Source organism: Xiphophorus maculatus, chromosome 1 (genome assembly GCF_002775205.1).
Source record: "Xiphophorus maculatus strain JP 163 A chromosome 1, X_maculatus-5.0-male, whole genome shotgun sequence".
NCBI classification, from domain to species: domain Eukaryota; kingdom Metazoa; phylum Chordata; class Actinopteri; order Cyprinodontiformes; family Poeciliidae; genus Xiphophorus; species Xiphophorus maculatus.
In genome coordinates, this window is record NC_036443.1 from 397344 (window position 1) to 416507 (window position 19164).

The window sequence follows — 19164 nt, forward strand, 5'->3', positions numbered from 1 at the left end:
GCTGAAGGATGTTGCAGGCAGCAGACCGCTCTCCACGGCGTCTCCAGACTCTGTCACGTCTGTCACATGTGCTCAGTGTGAACCTGCTTTCATCTGTGAAGAGCACAAGGCGCCAGTGGCGAATTTGCCAATCCTGGTGTTCTCTGGCAAATGCCAAGCGTCCTGCACGGTGTTGGGCTGTGAGCACAACCCCCATCTGTGGACGTCGGGCCCTCATACCATCCTCATGGAGTCGGTTTCTAGACATTTGTGCAGACACATGCACATTTGTGGCCTGCTGGAGGTCATTTTGCAGGGCTCTGGCAGTGCTCCTCCTGTTCCTTCTTGCACAAAGGCAGAGGTAGCGGTCCTGCTGCTGGGTTGTTGCCCTCCTACGGCCTCCTCCACGTCTCCTGGTGTACTGGCCTGTCTCCTGGTAGCGCCTCCAGCCTCTGGACACTACGCTGACAGACACATCAAACCTTCTTGCCACAGCTCGCATTGATATGCCATCCTGGATGAGCTGCACTACCTGAGCCACTTGTGTGGGTTGTGGAGTCCGTCTCATGCTACCACGAGTGTGAAAGCACCACCAACATTCAAAACTGACCAAAACATCAGCCAGACAGCATAGGTACTGAGAAGTGGTCTGTGGTCCCAACTGCAGAACCACTCCTTTGGTGAGTGTGTCTTGCTAATTGCCAATAATTTCCACCTGTTGTCTATTCCATTTGCACAACAGCAGGTGAAATTGATTGTCAATCAGTGTTGCTTCCTAAGTGGACAGTTTGATTTCACAGAAGTTTGATTTACTTGGAGTTATATTGTGTTGTTTAAGTGTTCCCTTTATTTTTTTGAGCAGTGTATATACACACACATACATACATACATACATATATACTTAGTAAATATATATATATATATATATATATATATATATATATATATATATATATATATATATATATATATATATATATTCTTCTAGGCCTCAGGGAGGAACTGGAGAGGGCCTGGAAGGTGAAGACCACAGTGGTGCCTGTGGTCATCAGGGCCCTCGGGGCAGTCACCCCCAAACTGGACCAATGGCTACAACAGATCCCAGGAACAACATCAGACATCTCAGTCCAGAAATGTGCAGTCCTTGGCACAGCCAAGATACTGCGCAGAACCCTCAAGCTCCCAGGCCTCTGGTAGAGGACCCGAGCTCAGAGGATAAGAACCACCCGCGGTGGGTGAGAAGGGAATTTTTTATATATAAACAGAATAATGGAGAAGCATTGTTGTGATGACGTGCTGAAGACAGATTTTAGGAAGAGCCACAGCTTCTTGAAAAGACAGGTCCAATTTCTAGGCGTCAACTTAGGAAGTCAAACTTCTTTGAAGTCATGTTTGATATGTAATTTTTAAACCAACAGAGGGTAACATACTTACTTAATTGTGCTATAAAATGTCACTATGTGCCTGTGAAACACCTGATACCGCCCCTTTAAGATGTCATTTATGAAGTGAGGTTTCTTTGGACTTCCTCTCTACCATGTACAGTATATGTTGGTCATGTGGGTCACGACCTGGAAAACACGACTTCTTTAAATAAGCACAAGGACTTGTGTTTCAGCTGGTAAAGACATTTTCCTGTTTCTCTTTTTATCTGATGCCCGTCCTGTGGATGATGGAGGACACAACCTGTAGGCTGTGTCTGCAGCCTGTGTGTGTACCTGAGGTTTTTGCGCAGAGACGCTGGGTCGTTGGCCAAAAGCGTGTTGACCAGGCCAAACAGCTGCATGACTCTCTCGTCCTGCCTCAGGTCCTCGTGGCCCTTCAGCAGGAACATGAACTCATGGCCGTTGCTTCCTGCAGAGGGAGCCACAGCATACTTTATTGATGCTTTGCTAAGAAGGAGCTATGGTATTGGGTAACAGTCATACGGATGCTGCTCTGCAGCAGCAGAACCTGAGGCTGTGTCTGGCTGGACGAAAAATTATTTCATAAGACACGAATTAGTCCTAAAGCACGGCTTACAGCAGAGCTCTCATACCACCAGAATATCCAATGCAATATCTTAAAATATATTATTTCTGACACCTGGGGGAAAAATGTGCCACTGAAATGAAGAAAGTAGGACTGCAGAGTTTGAAGAAAGAATGAAGAAAATTGAAGCTTTATTCACTTGTTATGAAGAAGAAAGAACACACCGTGGCTGCTTTGAGAATTTAAAAAAAAGAACTGAAACTAACAAAAACTAGAATAAAAAAACATTTTCATTTACTGAAAAAAAATAAAATTAAACTAAAATTAAAGAAACGTAAAGAGTGTTCACCAAACTAACTCAACTAAACTACTAGGGAATGTGGTTAGTTTTTGATTATGAAATCTATTGATGTGTTTTCAGGATTACTTTGAACAGAATTAGCTTGAGGTAAAACTGTCTTGCAGTAAAATGTGATAAAATATGTAGACCATATTTTATCACATTCTACTTTAGGCCAACATGTTCAACTAGGATCCACGACTAGTTGAACATGTTGGCCTAAATATGTTGCAATTTGTTGTTGTTTATCATATTGCATTTGACTGGTGTAAATGCAATGTCACACTGTGACACTACTGTATTGGCTGTAATTTTAAAAAATAAAAATAAAAATTGAGGGGACTCTGGATAATTTCCCACATGAAAGACAGGAGAGCACAGTGCAAGAGCCAGAGTGGAACACAACTTCCAAAGGACCTAATCTGTACCCTGGACATTTCTCCAGAACACTTTGAGTCATTTATACCAGCAGAACCTACGAAGGTTCTAACAGGTGATGTTACCTTAAGGAGCTAAAAATAAATGCCGTGCAGAGACAGGCAGAGCTGGACGCTCTGTGAGATGCTAACAGGAGCTATACTGCCAGCGGTATAGCAGATCAGACCTGATCCTGGAGGTCCGGTGTCGGTGGTAAAGTCCAGACACAGAGCTATAGAAGTACTTACCGGATCACACTGTCCGACCAGAGGTACCTGTTGTTCATGGTTTCATTTACAAAGCAGACGGCAGCAGCAGCAAAACACCAGCAGCTCCTACAGCCAACTATGTCCTCTTCCTCTGTTTGGTCCTCCTCATTTTCATTATCTCTTGTGATTTCTACATTCTGATTTATTTCAAAGAGCTCCGGGACAAACTAAAAAACTCATCACTGTTTTGGCTGGAGGAGCCAGACAGTTGGACCATTACATGTCATTTATTCAGAATGCATTGCAGCATGAACAACATGGTGACATTCCGGTGATAATATTTTCTTAAAATTTATAAAAATGAAATAACCTACAGTGTTATTACTGTATTGATTTTATCTCCAAGATAAATATTTCCCAAATAAAGTATATTTTTAAAGACCTCCACTAGAAAAGCTCAAACTAAAGCTGCTTTGACTGAGTGAGTTACTTGTTTGCTGAACTTTTGAAAGTTATTCTGCCAATAATAAGTAACAAAGTCAATTATTTTTTTAATTTAATTTTTTTTTTTTACCCCTCCAAGGGGTCTTTTGTGGGCTCTAGTGTCCCTTATGTGACAGTAGGCTGACAGGAAACGGGGAAGAAGAGGGGGGAAGGAATGCGGCAAGTACCGTCGGGTCCGGGAGTCGAACCCGCGACGGCCGCGTCGAGGACACAAGGCCTCCAAATATAGGTCATGCTAACCCCTACGCCACCACGGCATGCCCCAACAAAGTCAATTATATTTATATAGCAGATTTCACAGATTAAAAAAAAAAAAAATCACAAAATGTTTTAATGTTTTTTATTTGCCTGATATGTTTGGTCGGTCACTTGTCCTAAGAGAACACATTTTCTATAAACTGTGTTGGTTTTCTGGGATTTTTTTAATGTAATTGTTGTTAAGATATTTTAAAATATAGTTTTTAAGATATTTACACAAATTTGACAAAATTATTTGGAAAGATTCTGTGTTTTTATCGTGTAAAACTGCAATTAATAAAAACTAAACTGAAACTAAAAACAATGCTAAGCTAGCTAACCTAGCAGACAAATGGCTAACCAATGGACACTAAAGTTTAATATTTCAGGTCAAAATTAAATAAAATAACAATGTGTAAAACTATTAAACCTAGATCTGAATTATTCTGGATGAAGTTTTATCCTCTGAAGGAGCCGGACTGCCATCAGACAGACAGAACTGTGCTTGAGGGAAATGAATTCTTAATTTAACTCTTAATTTAAAGTCTTGCTCCAGAGGTCAGATGAAATATTAGCCATTATCCTTTACAGACTGTGCTGTGTAACACTGATGGCTGACGTCAGAACAAAGCAGAAAACGTCCAGCGAATTGGTGTGAAGCTGTGACTGATTGACAAAGTGGCTCCTGTGTCATTTCATATAATCTTCACTGTTATATTTCATTGACAACTAGGCAATAGCAGAAGAAGAATTTCTTCCTCGGGGTTTCACCCAGAAAACTTGGTAAATCCGGTGGTCGGGGTGCCGAGACGGTCCACCGGTGGTCCACTGTGTTTTTGTATTAAAATATGTTAAGTTGACCGGAAAAGTAAAAATATTACTGAGTAATTATATGTTACGGGAAAACAGGTCGAGGTAACAAATCTATGTATTCTAGTTGTTTTGCAATTGGTTTGCTTCACCATTTTTCTGCCTTCCTTCAGCTGCAGAAAATGAAGGATTGATGCTCCTCTATTAGCCACACACAAAACTTCCCCCAGAAGATGAATTTTAAATAAAGCCTTAACCTCTCACCCCAAGGCGGCTTCCTGTTTGGGCCTGAGCCAGCACTCTCTAATCTGCTCTGCTCCTGTAAACGGGGCTCACAGCAGCCATGTATTACTGCAATTTCCTCCTTATCTTACCCATGATGGTGAGCTTGCGTGGACGCTGCTTGGAGGTAATGACCTGCAGCGAGGGAGCGATGGACTGGATGCGAATGATAGGCTGGTTGGGGTCGTATGTGCCAGGCACAGCCAGCTCCAGATCGCGACACATCAGCAGCTTGGGAGAAACGTACTGCAGCTCCAGGGAGGTGAGCTGTGAGGTGAGCATGTAGGACAGGAACAGACAATTACTGTGGAGTCTGCTGAGCTTCGAAAAAGAAAAAACAACAACCATAGAGCCTAAAGCCATGCAAATCCTACCAGACACTGTCTTATACAGAGGTTGAGGTTCCACCTTGCTGAAGTTATTAAGATGCTACGATGAGAACCCGTAACTTTAAGGTTCTCTATGAGTTTGCTGGATCTGGAGACCTTAACCAGAGGAGTTTAATGTCAATATATGGTCACTAGACATGGAGCTGGCTCTGGCCGGCTCTAAATCTGCTGTATGGATGAATCCAGCAGATAATTTGTTGCTATACATTCTTTCTGAAAAGGCTTGTACGTAAAATTCTTAGAAATGTTTACAGTCACATTTGACAGAGCTTCAAAATAACACTGGGGAAGAAAACACAATAAGTAAAAATATCACTGAGGTTACTGAAAATTTTGGACAGCTGTAATAAGATAAAATGTTAAGATTTCCATGTGTTTAGAGACGCTCAGCAGGTCTTTAACAGCCACTAGAGTGAAAAGAAATGTTCTCTGGTACGGAGTCTGTCTCTGTTTTCATGCATCATAGACTCACAGACTAAGTTCCACTGGGGATCAAAGTTGCAACATTTGTTACATTTTCAGCTGCTATGGTTCACCTTGACACTGCTCTGAGTCAAACAAACCTAACCCTTTGAAAAATCTGTTCCCCTCCACACCAAGAATCACTGAAGAAAACAACATGAAAATGTCTGAAGAAGACACTGAGCGCAACTTCCTTCTTCACCAAATGGAAGAAAAGGGAGTGTTGTCAGACTTTGGTGGTTGTAGAATTTCTCCTCTCTCTGTGGTAAAAGACCATGATCCATATCTAAAGTTAGTGCTGGGCTAGCGTGTCTGTTTTGGTTGTATTTACCCAGAATGCCCTGCGCTGTAGTCGGTTTCCTGCTTCCGGTCCGCTTGTATCTACACTTCACTTCAACTAGAACCAAACTGAGTTTTTTAGGGATCAGAGTTCACTTGTTTGGTCCACATCAGAGTTTGATTTCACATCAGACTTCCACAGACAAACCGTACTCTCTAGGCCAGGAATGTCAAAGTCAAATACACCGAAGGCCAAAAAACCAAATTTGCTACAAGCCGAGGACCAGACTGGTTCAATGTTTATTAAAACATATAGAAATGATTGCACATAGCCTATTGAACCAAGAGCTAACACAGTGTATATTTAATAATTAAATGAATAAACCAATATTTTCTTATGGATCTGTCAGTAATTTCAAGTGAAACCATTTTTCAAAAGGCAAACATACAAAAACACACTTCCTTCAAAGAAAAATTGCATGTTCTGTACATTAAAAGAATAAAGCAATATTTTGTTATGGCTCTGTCAGTAACCTCAAAAGAAAATATCTATTTATTTACTATTAATCTATGTTTATGATTTGTTCTTTTAAAGTGCCATTTATATTATTTTTCGGTCTCAGGAAATGATTGAGGGATGAAGAGACTGATGTCTGGTTCTTTAGGTTCTTCGGTTCCTCTCCTGACTGATATCACAGATATCACTAAGATTTCACTGGGCGCCACTGAACATCGCTGACACATTTTTTTTAAATGCCCCTATTAAACTTCACCAATTGTTTAGCATGAAATGTGCGTCTTCCCACTACCGTCTGAATTTTTGCCAGAGGTTTTACTTCTACGGACGGAGCAGTATCGGTGGACATTTTAAAAAGACGCGGGTTGTAGTGATGGGATATTCGGCTCCTTTTCGAGATGCGGCTCTAATGGCTCTTCTTACTGTGGAGAGCCGGCTCTTTCGGCTCCCAAACGGCTCCCCATATATATTTGACATTATTAATTAATTAATAGCTTAAACCTAATTTTATAATATTTTGTTTCATTATTGACATTGTTAAGCACTTATGATGAGTAAAAATGCCGCATAACAATGCTATAGCAATACCGATGCGTGTGATGTCCGCATGTGCCTGTGCAGGTTGTTTGTCGAGCCTGCACGATAGGAAATGCTGACTTTGCACAGTCTGCACTCTGCCTTGGAGCTTGATGTAGCATTAAAATGAGTCCAAATCTTGCTCCGTTTTCTGTCACTCATTTATTTTCACCTACTCAGTTCTCACACTGACTCCCCTTCTTTCTGTCGTGCTTCTTGACCGCTGACTGAGTGTCTGTACATAAACACCTGCCGACGAACGCTATACAGCTTGGCCAATTGCCTGCCGTTTCCACAAAAAAAGTGGAGATAAACTTTTTTTTTCAGTGTTTTCCCGCCACATTATTAATTGAAACTATGTGTGATTGGTCAGATGTGTGGAGCACACGCTTGACATGAGGGCAGTGGACCGACCGAGGGAAAAAAAACTCTCTGCTCTAGTACTGGCAGGAGAGCAAAACGCGCAAGGAGAGGGAGAAGGGGGAGGAGAAGGGGAGAAGAGACAGCGAGGCACCGCAGGACAAAAAAAAACGATGTGGGGAAAAACTATCGGCTCTGGCACTTGCAGAGCACAAGCACAACGACAGGGAGGCGGAGAGACAGCGATATACTGTAGAAAAAAACCCGGCTCCCAAATAGGATTCTAAAACGGCTCCCATTGTGGAGCCGGTTCCAATCCTTCACTTCAAAGAGCCGGCTCTTAGAGCCGGATCGTTAGCGACCGACACATCACTATACCGTTGCATTGTGGGGAATGTAGTGTTGGTGTGTGCAACGGCTGTGGCCTGCGGGCAGTTCTAATAGTAATGGGCTCTTTGCGCCTCAGCTTCCACGTTCAGGGAAAAGCAGCTCAATCTTTTCCGATCTATTGAAAATGTCTCTTTCCACTGGGTGTTTTCAGGGCTTTTCCAAGGTAACAATTAATGATGAACATCGATCCGAAGCCCCAACAAATAAGCTGGAGAAAAGTTTTAAGATGTTCGCCTCATTATACACAGATATGAAGGTGAGTTTTACTTTCTTTAAACTTTGTGGCTAACATTAGCTTTAGCTTATGCTATACATTTTTCTTGTAAAAATGTACTATTTAAGTATCTAAACATTTTTCATCATTCATTAACGGACAATGTTTTTACCATATTTTCAAGTATATTACGTGTGTTTATTGTCGTTAGTGTCAGAGACCAAGTAACGGGGATTTTACGGTTCAGGCTTTTTGCTTCTGAAGTCTGAGGAACAACAAGCCCATAGCTTAACAGTAGAGCAGCTCTGGTGTCAGAGTTCTAGTTCAGCTGACTGTTCGGGTTCAGAGTTGTTGCTTTAAGAAAAATATGTCCGTGTTCCGTAAGGTCTCCGTGTTACTTCGCTTTAGCTTTAACTGGTAGCTATGAATATTTACAAGCCATCGTCTTCTTAATTCAGGACCGTTTGGAAATCCATGAAACCTTAAAAGCCCATTATATTAGGAAGACAATAATGTTCATAGTATTGTTTTATTTGCGTCTGAAATACGACTTTGTCTTTTCTAGCTGTCATGGTAACTCAAAGCAGAAAAAAGAGAGCCGCATTTGCGCATTGCGGTTGTGACGTCAGCGCGGCAGGTGCAAAGAGCCCATTAAATATCATCAAGGGGGCCATAGATAATTAATTCGAGGGCCTTCACTTTGACATATGTGCTCTAGGCAAACAAACTAGAGTTGGATTAAAGCAGACCAAACAGGACCAGAACTGGACTTCCTTAGGTAGATAGGTTTTTTTAAAAGTTGGCCTCACAGGATCAATTGAATTTGACTGTTCTTAAGTTAGGATAAAATAAATCTCATTATGTGATCTGAACCTGACAATATGATTGGAAAAAACTGACCTGAGTTAACATGAATTTGGACAAAACTGATTTTTTTACAGTTGAATTGGACCTGTTTGGGATGGCATTTTTTGATTGCTGCTCTAAGAACTGATATCTGTTGTTTATTTGGTGGGGGTATTGCACATGTAACTGTAGCAAAAATAAAATCCAGGACTGGAAATCATCTACGTTTCACTAATAATTATAATCTTCCAATTAAGAGGCCAGGTTTTATTGGGGGGCTTCTCACAATAATAAAGACATTGGGGCATTGTATTAGTAAAATACGTATTTGAGATGACGGTACTGATTACACTTAATCCTGTTTTTTTTTTTTTTCACAATGTCCACCGGTCTTCATGAGTTTTAATATCTCAGCCAATCAATCTATTTACCAGATGTGGCCATTAGGGGCAATATTAATGCAACCAACTGGAAAAATATTCAGTCTGAATTCCTGACACTAAATTTTCACCCAGTCCTTGAGATTGCGACCTACAGGCACTGATTTTGCAAGGACACATGCGATTTAGTATATTGTGCAGCTCTAATTGAAATGAGGGCAGATTTCTTTTGCTAGATTCTGCCATATTATGTGTGAACACAACATAAGGTGGAGAAAGCTGATCAAAATAAAGGCGAGGCCTTGGGTGCAAATAAACAAACAATGACGTCATTAAAATAACTGAAAAATTATGTCTGACAAAAATTTAAACAATAACCATCCTCCTGTTTCATAAAACCCTGCCTTCTTTCAGTTCTGTTCAACATTATTAATGGCGATGAACTCCTCAGAAATGTAAGATTTTTCTCCTCCGTGCTGTTGGCATGCTGCCAGAGAGATGGTACAGATATTTCTCTTTTTCTTTTTATGTTAATTGATGCAGCTGAGACACAGTCAGCTGGATTTATTTATAAGGAAAATGTTGGGACAGAAAATGGAAAAAGATCTATCAGATCTGGAGTGGACCACTGTTTGTGCAGCGCAGTACTAGCTTTCTGAAGTCTTATTAAACTACAACTAAATCTCCAGAAGTCTCCAGTCATGGATTCTTCACATGACGTTCCAAACATTCTCCAGTCTGTCAAAGGTGTTTCCTTTGCAGGAAGTTTGGATGTTCCAGTACACAAATAATCACATTACATTGCAAAAACAAGAATATTACCCAGTTATTTTGGTCTAGTTTCTACTGCAAATGTTATAGTACACTATATTCAAGACAAAAATAACTTACAAGTAACTTTTCAGCAAGATATAGGAGCTTGTGCTGAGTCAATAATCCCCTAATACTGATGAAAAAGTATTGGTTCCATTGTCAGATATTTTGCGTATAATAAGACATTTTTCCCATGTTGAAAGTGAAATAATCAATGGAATCAATACTTTTTCATCAATATTAGAAAATTATTGGCTCAAAACAAGCTCCAACATCTTGCTGAGAAGTTATTTTTGTCTTATTTGAAGTGTGTAAAGATATCTGCACTAGAAATCCTTGGTAAAATTTTGTGTTTTTGCAAAATAAAGTGAAAGTATATAAAGCTAACTATTTGTTTTTGTTTGGTTAAAAAACAGCAATCGGATCCTTTCCACCAACCTGAGGCTAGCCCTGTCACGATAACAAATTTTGCTGAGCGATTAATTGTCTCATAAATTATTGCGATAAACGATAATATTGTTTGAAGACCTTCTTGCACTGATTTAATGGAAATGACGTAATAATGCATGTGATTTCCTGCCAAAGATAGATACACTTTATTTTCAAAAGAACACTAAACACTTGAGCTGATAAACAAAATAAACAAAACAACCACAAACAAAAATAAAATGGATTCTCAGTCTCCATTAACAAAAAATATACTTGAATAAAAACTAAACAACATAAAGCCAAAGTGGAAATAAATACTGCATTCAACCAAAAGAGTGCAGATTATGAAGTCTGTATACTATGTTGCCCTTCAGTAATAATTAGATTTAAATAGAAAAGATGGGCACATCGACTACCTGATGCAATAGTTCACACTACATGCCCTGATTTTCCCCTTATGACAATCTTAGAACGTTGGCCGTTATACTATTGTTGCTTGCGATTTCATAACCGATCATCCTGTAGTGTGTGGTGTGTTACGGTAGATCATCGTTGCCGCTCTGAACTAAATCAGGGGTTTTCCCCGACTGGGATCTTAATGCAGCCTGTTGAATGTGACAGGTAGCCAATAAGAAAGCCTGGATTCTCCTCCATGCTTTCTGAGGGGAAATTACAGAGGGGAATCCCTAACAGCTGACAACCTGAAGCCCAGCATTGGAGATGATATGTGGAAACAACATTAATGTTTATTCAACATTTTGTGCAAAGAATATAGAAATGACAAGAGGAGGAGTTGGAGCGAAATTGCTACCGCAGTTGATAAACCCGGTAACTTTTCAGCTGCTCTTCGTTAACGTGACATAAATAGGTTCTAATGATTTTCATTCAGTCAGGACTTTACGCTGACACTAGCCACATGTATTGCAGGTAGATTGTAGTAAAGCATTGATTAATGCCTGGTTTTAAAATTAGTTCACTGAACTTGTAGCCATTATTTCGTGCCCATTGTTGGACACCACATGGTACGATCGAACCGATATACCTAGGATTTCTGTTGGCTAATGTGTGGTCTGTCAGGTTTTGAAAATGGGCCGACAGCTCTTAAGATCTTGTAGTGTGTGCTGGGCTTTACACTAAGGAAATGAGGAAGGAGGGTCAGTGGAGAGCACCGGAGTTGAGCCTTTTTTCATTCGGTGTCATCAACAGAAAGAGAAAAAGGCCGGAAGAGACGATAAAGCCGATAACTAAAATGAGTTTGATAGTTTTAATTTATCGTACGATTAATTGATTCATCATTTATCGTGACAGGCCTACCTGAGGCAGCTGCTTGGAGATGCGTCTGAACACGTGGTAGTAAAGGTCCCAGGCCTGCGTCAGGTCTTTCACATTCCCAGAGCGCATGTACTTCCTGCACCAGTCCTGGGCCTCCATCAAATCTCTGCCGTAAGCCTGGAGAAAGAAAAATGGAGATTAAAAGTGAGAAAAAAAATCAGTCGATGCATTAGATGAAGCAACACCAACAACCATGAAACAAAGTACATCTTTTTATATGTATGGCTTTAAATCGGTTCTTTCTCGAGGACTACAGGCATTGACCTTAGAAACTGTCAGACCTGTGGGAGTCTTCAGGGGTCAATCTTTGGACCCCTACTGTTCAACTTGTTCATGCTTCCAGTGTCCCAGTTAATTCAGAAGTATAATGTGTCCTACCACAACTATGCAGATGAGTCTGGATGATATCACTGGCAGCAGGAGGAAAATAGTATCTAAACCAGACCTCAAAACATGAATAAATGCTTTTCTCCCCAGCAGGTCAGACTACTGTAATGGCCTCCTCACTAGTGGTGGGCATGTATCGTATCGTTTATCATTTATCATGATAAATTTTTTATCATAAAATTGTGATTTGCTATTGTCACAACAAATCCCAATTAATGTTTAAAACTCCCCAAATCTGTCTGTATTGTTGGAATTGTTATTTTTACTATTTCCTCCTCAAATGAGAGCATCAATAAATGGGAAAATATGATGAAATACAGTCACTATAACACAGGCACTGTGTGCAGTTTAGAGATACAAATTCCCACTTTGTTAAGAGACTGGTTTCCTAAAGGAGTGCATTTCAATTGGGTTTGTTGTTGTTTGTATATGACAGCTGTGTCGTGCAGTTACAGTCATACAGTTACCAAACAGTCGGTGCAGAACTATTTTATTTATTTTTGGTAACTGGCTGACTGCTCGACACAACTGTCATATATCTGTGCATGTGAGAGCCGAAAGTATGTTGCCTATATTTTTTTTCCTGTTTGTCAATGATTCTTTCCTCATATTTCTTTTGTTTTAAATTTGTACCAATGATTTTGATTGTTTTGAAACTCTTATTCTATTCTTTCTATAAAGCACTATGAACTGTCTTGTACACAAAATGTACTATAGAAATAAATTGGCCTTGCCTATGAACCAGAAAACATGCTAAACATCAAAGGAAAAACCCAAAGTGCACTTTGTAAAAATCTGACACCAGCCTGGTTGAATGAAGTCTCTTTGAGGGTTTGTGGTCCTCTCTCCATCATGGCGTGTAGTGGCTCCAGCACAGCAAACATGCCCTTTACGTTACGCTCGCCAAAGTAAAGACGGGAAGCTTCCTCAAGGCCCTCGTGCCACATCTCGTGCCACAAGATAGCGACGCGGATAAGCTCCTCACTCACCTGGATGAAGAGAGACAACAATAAGAGGTCAGGCTGCTGTAAGATATTAATTTCATAACACAGCCTGAGCCCCCGGGCTAACACAACCATGTTTTTCAGAGAGATATCATCCAGGATGCTCAATGTTTCTGATTTTCACTGAAAAACTACAAGGGTTTTCTATGTTCTGTAATTTTTTAAATAATAAAAAAAGATCCTTTATTTAACAAGTGGTAAACAAAATGCCAGGTTTATGTACTCACACACAGTTTGTATCAAATGTGTACACAGGACTGCTAAAATGTCAAGAATTAAAGAATAATGAATCATTTCAACTACTGTATGTTCCCCTTTTAAAATGACATTTTTTCCAGTACAGTTCCAGTGAAAAACAAAGAAGTCTGTTTGAGGGGAAAATATAAAAGTAAAAGAGCTGAAGTAACCTGGAAACATCAGTGTTCACACCATAAAACTAATATTTTTTTGAACCATGATTTAGACTTTTTGGGTCCACATCTGGTCCCAGTGTTTGCAAAGCTTGCAGTGAAAAGGTCATGGGATCGGTCAGACCGTCAAGACTTTCCGTCAGTTCTGAACTATGACATTCAAAATCTTCCTGATGAGCTCACCGTTTTATTGATTAGGATAAATGCTGTGATGTGGGCGAAAACAGGAGAAGTCTCTCTTTACCTTGAACAGTTCCAAGTTTGGTTTCACCAGACCATAAACACATCCTCATTTCGGTTCTGCCAGGACTGGATGTTTTCTTTGACAGAAATGGATTCTGGGCTTTTAACCCAAATCCTAATTCCACACATATGGAGAAAACAGCAGGTTGTTTTCTCATGCAGAACGCAAACCAGCTCAGGTTGGGGAAAAATCACTGTCAACCTCTTGCCAGTTACACCTTTTAACTTCATTTCAAATACATTTAATAGCTTCATTTTTAAGAAATATTAACACATTTTCAACATGATTGAGTCCAGAAGTTAAATTTTATGCCTTTAAAATCCTGGAACAATCAAATGCACCCACTTTTTATTTCAGCCGTGTTCAAACTTCCTGCAGCAAAAATCGTAAAGTTGAAAATACTCAGGGGACAAAATCACATTTTTGCCCCCAAATAAAAACTGAAAAATAATATTACTGTGAGTTATTTCTCTTTGACCTGCAATATTTTAATGAGAACGAAACATTTTAGCAACAGAATAACATACAGAACATTAGTCTGACAATTGCCCCAATGTTTTCCGTTATTTAACTTTCTTCTATTATCATTTTAAATTTTTTAATCCATAAAATATTTTTGTGTATTTCCAGCAGTAATTTCCTTTTAAACATTTGCTCTATTAACCCAAGTATCATGAATGGATGGTGTGGCCAAGTCGCATGTTGAGCTAAAAGTCTTTGGATTGCCAGAGACGTCCCATGGCCCCCTCTTGAAAATGTTGCCCAAAGAATCATATTCATGTCCTAGAAAGACATACAAATTCATCTTCTTAAGTGAAGACATAAATGTAAAATCCAACAAATACAATAATATATGTATATTTATTTTTTAACTGTTCCCCCCTAAAATATTTACTGGCTTGTTCTGGGAAGCCCTGTAAAAGTTTTCTGGGGTCGCCTCTCCTGTTTGGGTCCCGACTTACTACAAAATAACAATAAAAGAAAAAAATGCTGCTAAAAGAAAAGTTCTTTGTGTTTTGCTCAACATTTCCATTTAGGGGACTTCCGGTTTTGTGACTGATGGAGTAAGACGTGGTGGAGGGAGCTCCTGCAAATGATCTTTTTTATAATCCATAAAAGATCTTTTTTTTTTTTTTATAAGGTGTATTTGGGCATTTTCGTGCACTTTGCCTGTCCTCTAAATCTTACAACGACTCTACTACAGCTTAAGATGCCTCCAAAGCCCAAAAATACGAATAATTCAACAACTACGGTGGCGAGGCCTGGTCCACCGACTGCATCCCAACCTCGGCCTGCTGATACCGATCCACCGCGGGGCTCGGCTACTTGGCGACCGCCTTCGGAAGAATCTTCCACGGCCCGGAACGTATATTCCCCGGATTTTAAAGCTGAATTCCTCATTGCACTTCGTGCAGAGATGGTGGACATTTTCAAGACTGAATTGGAGACGGCGTTGACTAACAATTTGACCCAGATTAAATCAGAGCTGCACGGCGTGAAGACCGAGCTAAGTGCTAGCATTGCGGCTATCAGGTCGGAGATGGATGCACTAAGGGCGACTGTTGCAGACATGGAGGGGCCGCTGTCTTCATGCACTGATGATCTGGTCTCACTCAAGAGCAATTTGGACAGGCTCTCAGCGCAGGTCCTCGCTCTTGACAGTAAATGTGAAGACTTTGAGACAAGATCTCGGCGTAATGACATTAGAATCATAGGACTACCGGAAGAGCGTAACCCAGTCAGCGCAGACACGATTTCCACCTTGCTCAAGGACGCCTTCGGCCTGGAGAAGGAGCCGGTTGTAGACCGGGGGCACCGATCTCTACAAGCCAAGCCGAAGCCCGGTGAGCGGCCCCGTCCCATAATGGCTCGTTTACATTATCATGCAGACTGCGCCGATATCCTACGACGTGCCAGAGCCCAGCAGCGAGTCAAGGTGGGGGATTCCACAATTTCCATCTTCCCTGATTTTACCGTTCAGACTGCAAAAGCCCGTGCAGCCTTCAACGACGTCAGACGCCAGCTCAGAGAGGTTCCGGACATCCGGTTTGGGCTTCTACATCCAGCGCGTCTCCGCATCACCAAGGGAGGTGTCACGAGAGTTTACTTCACCCGCGGAGGCGACTGCCTTCGTGAAAACACTCAAGATGAAATAAATCTGGCTTAATCACCTGAAAGCTAATTTCGGTTCGAGTGTAAGTATAGCTGTGGCCAGGTTTCTCTCTACACCGACGCATCCAAAGTGACTTCTGGCAGTGATGGCTGTAATGCACAGTTGAATCACTTCGGTTTTGTATAGTTTAATTTGTTGTGAGTGGAGCCGCTCATATTGTTCGGTCCGGGCCGGCCCAAGGCATAGGCGAGTTAGACGACATGTAATGTACCTGCTCTGTTATTAGCTACACTTCTGTTTTCACATGTTTGCAGGAGCTCCAACTGAATTGAGGTGAACTGAGGATGACTGTTTGGTCCAAAACCTTAAGTTTAGTCTTTAGGTTCATGACTCCATTAGGAGTTCGCACTGGTATCCTGTTGTTTGGGGACGGGGTAGTGGTAGGTGCTATCTGGGGTGGGATGAGGGATAGTGTCAGTTCAGAAATATTGTTGGGTTTTTTTGTTGTTGTTTTGTCCTCTTTCTTCTCTTCCTTATACCTGGTGCGTGGGGACGAAATCGGGTTGCCTCATCAATGTTAACTCATATTTCACATGGCTAATATGAACAACTCAAATGTAAGATTTATCAGCTGGAATATTCGAGGTTTAGGGGGTGCTGTCAAGCTGTCAGGTAGGGTGTTTTCTCATTTAAAGCGTTTGAAACCTGACATTATTTTTTTACAGGAGACCCACATGAGAAATAAAGACCAGTTAAGACTTAAATGTCCATGGGTTGCAGAAGTACTCCATTCCAGTTTTAATTCAAAGGCTAGAGGGGTTGCCATCTTAATAGGTAAATATGTACCATTCACACTGACCAAAACCATCTCAGACAGAGACGGCAGATTTCTGATATTGTTAGGTACTCTATTCCAGGTACCCACCCTACTGGTTAACCTATATGCTCCTAATTTTGACAACCCATCTTTCATGAACAAGGTGTTTGAAATTCTACCCTCTTTGAATAATTGTGTTTTGGTTTTTGGAGGGGACATGAACTGTACTATTGATCCCTGTTTAGACCGTTCTAAACCTGTTTTAACCCAATCATCAATGGCTAGAACCCTACATAGTTTCATGCTAAATAATGGTTGTGTTGACTCCTGGAGATTTCGTAATTCAACCAGTAGGCAGTACTCTTTTTATTCACATGTTCACCAGACTTTTTCATGTATAGATTATTTTTTTAGATGCTAAAATTATGCTTAAAGTATCAAATGTTACATATCACCCAATCATTATTTCGGATCACGCTCCTGTCTCTCTCGATCTTCAGATTTCGCCCGGACCTCACTATCCCTCTCAATGGCGATTTAACACTTCACTATTATCAGATGGTAATTTTCACAAATTTATTATGGACGCAATAGAGGATTTTATTGCTTTTAATGACTCTGAATCTGAACCAATCTCTAGAGCGCTCCTGTGGGACTCTTTGAAGGCATATTTACGTGGTCAGATAATTTCATATTCTGCACATGTGGGAAAACTGAGAAGGTCAAACATTCAGAAGCTTACTTCTGAGTTGGAATTGGTTGACCAACAGCTTGCAACCACCCCATCTGACAGTCTTTCTAAGCGTCGCTTGGTCTTACAAACTGAGTTGGACCTTAACACAACTAATGAGGCAGAGCGCCTTCTGCTGCATTCTTGTGCTAGATACTACGAATATGGCGACAAGTCCAGCAGATTGCTAGCTCACCAATTGCGCCGTCAAGCTGCTTCACGTTTAATACCTCGCATTAAAGATAGATCGGGGGTCCTGCAGGAGGACATGCAAGTTATTAATTCGGTTTTTTCATCATTCTATGAGTCCCTATATAAATGTGAACTCCTCCAGATTTGTCTGATATGTATACGTTTCTGGATGAGCTTCAGATTCCCCCTTTAAACTCAGCACTGATTGATCGTCTTGAAGCTGGTCTGACTGTTCAGGAGTTAAATGCTGCTTTAAAATATGCAAAACAACAAAGCTCTGGGACCCGACGGGTTCCCAGTTGAATTTTATAACGCATTCCAAGCCAAACTTATCCCATTGCTTCACTCTGTCTATGTTGAGTCTTTATCACTTGGTTCACTCTCCCCCTCACTAAGACAAGCTTCTATCAGTGTTCTCTTAAAGAAGGACAAAGATCCCGACCTCTGTACTTCCTATAGGCCAATATCTTTAATGAATGTGGACACAAAAATTCTCACAAAAGCCCTGGCCCAGAGACTTGATCAAGTTCTCCCAACAATTATCTCCAAGGAGCAGACTGGCTTCATAAAGGGGCGTCAACTTTATTACAATGTTCGCACCTTGTTAAATGTTGTTTATTCAAGGGAGACAACAGCTGTGCCTGAGGTTGTCATATCAATCGATGCTGAAAAAGTATTTGATCGGGTAGAATGGAGTTACCTGTTTGCGGTTCTAACTACATTTGGAATAGGGAAAAATTTTATATCATGGATACGCCTTCTTTATACACTGCCCTGTGCCAGTATTATTACCAATAACAACCGATCCGGATATTTCTTTTTAAATAGAGGTTGTAGACACGGTTGCCCCTCTTGTTTGCACTTGCAATAGAACCTCTGAGTATTTTTATGAGAACCTCTCCCAGTGGTAATGGAATCATCAGGAGTCATGCAGAACTAAGGCTATCGTTATACGCAGATGATTTGCTTTTATATGTCTCTGATCCAATAGGAACCTGCTCCGCTACTGTTAAATACTTTCACAGATTCAGCCAGTTCTCAGGGTATAAAGTTAATGTCGCCAAGAGTGAATGTTACCCTGTTAACCACTTAGCACTGCAGCTCTCCCAATCTGATGTTCCTTTTAAGCTGTGCCCTTTGGGTTTTCGGTACCTTGGGGTCAACATAACCAGATCTTATAAGTCTTTGTACTCTAAAATGTCCTCCCACTCTTTGTAGACATTAAAAAAGACTTTCAAAAATAGGGGCCCCTTCCACTTACTTTGACTGGGAGAATAAGTACTATTAAGATGAACATCTTGCCAAAATTTCTGTTTCTTTTTATGTGTCTACCTGCATTTTTACCAAGAAGTTTTTTAAAATCATTAGATTCAGCTATCTGTCACTTTCTGTGGAGCAGCAAAACTCCCAGAGTAAGACAAAAATACTTCAGAACTGTAAGTTTTATGGCGGCTTCTGCCTACCCAATTTTCAAGTTTATTATTGGGCAGCTAACATAACTAAAATTGCTTTATGGTTTAATTCAGCTGAT

General features: G+C 40.6%; 1 protein-coding gene across 1 annotated transcript in view; it reads right to left on the reverse strand.

Annotated features, from left to right (window-relative positions):
- mtor (mechanistic target of rapamycin kinase) overlaps nt 1-19164 on the reverse strand; it is a 166505-nt gene that overhangs the window by 36283 nt on the left and 111058 nt on the right. The window contains exons 44-47 of the mRNA XM_023324507.1: nt 12930-13112; nt 11719-11853; nt 4842-5016; nt 1698-1833 (exon numbers count right to left, since the gene is read on the reverse strand). Of these exons, the coding sequence (XP_023180275.1) occupies nt 1698-1833; nt 4842-5016; nt 11719-11853; nt 12930-13112 (629 nt within the window). The remainder of the gene's footprint in view (nt 1-1697; nt 1834-4841; nt 5017-11718; nt 11854-12929; nt 13113-19164) is intronic.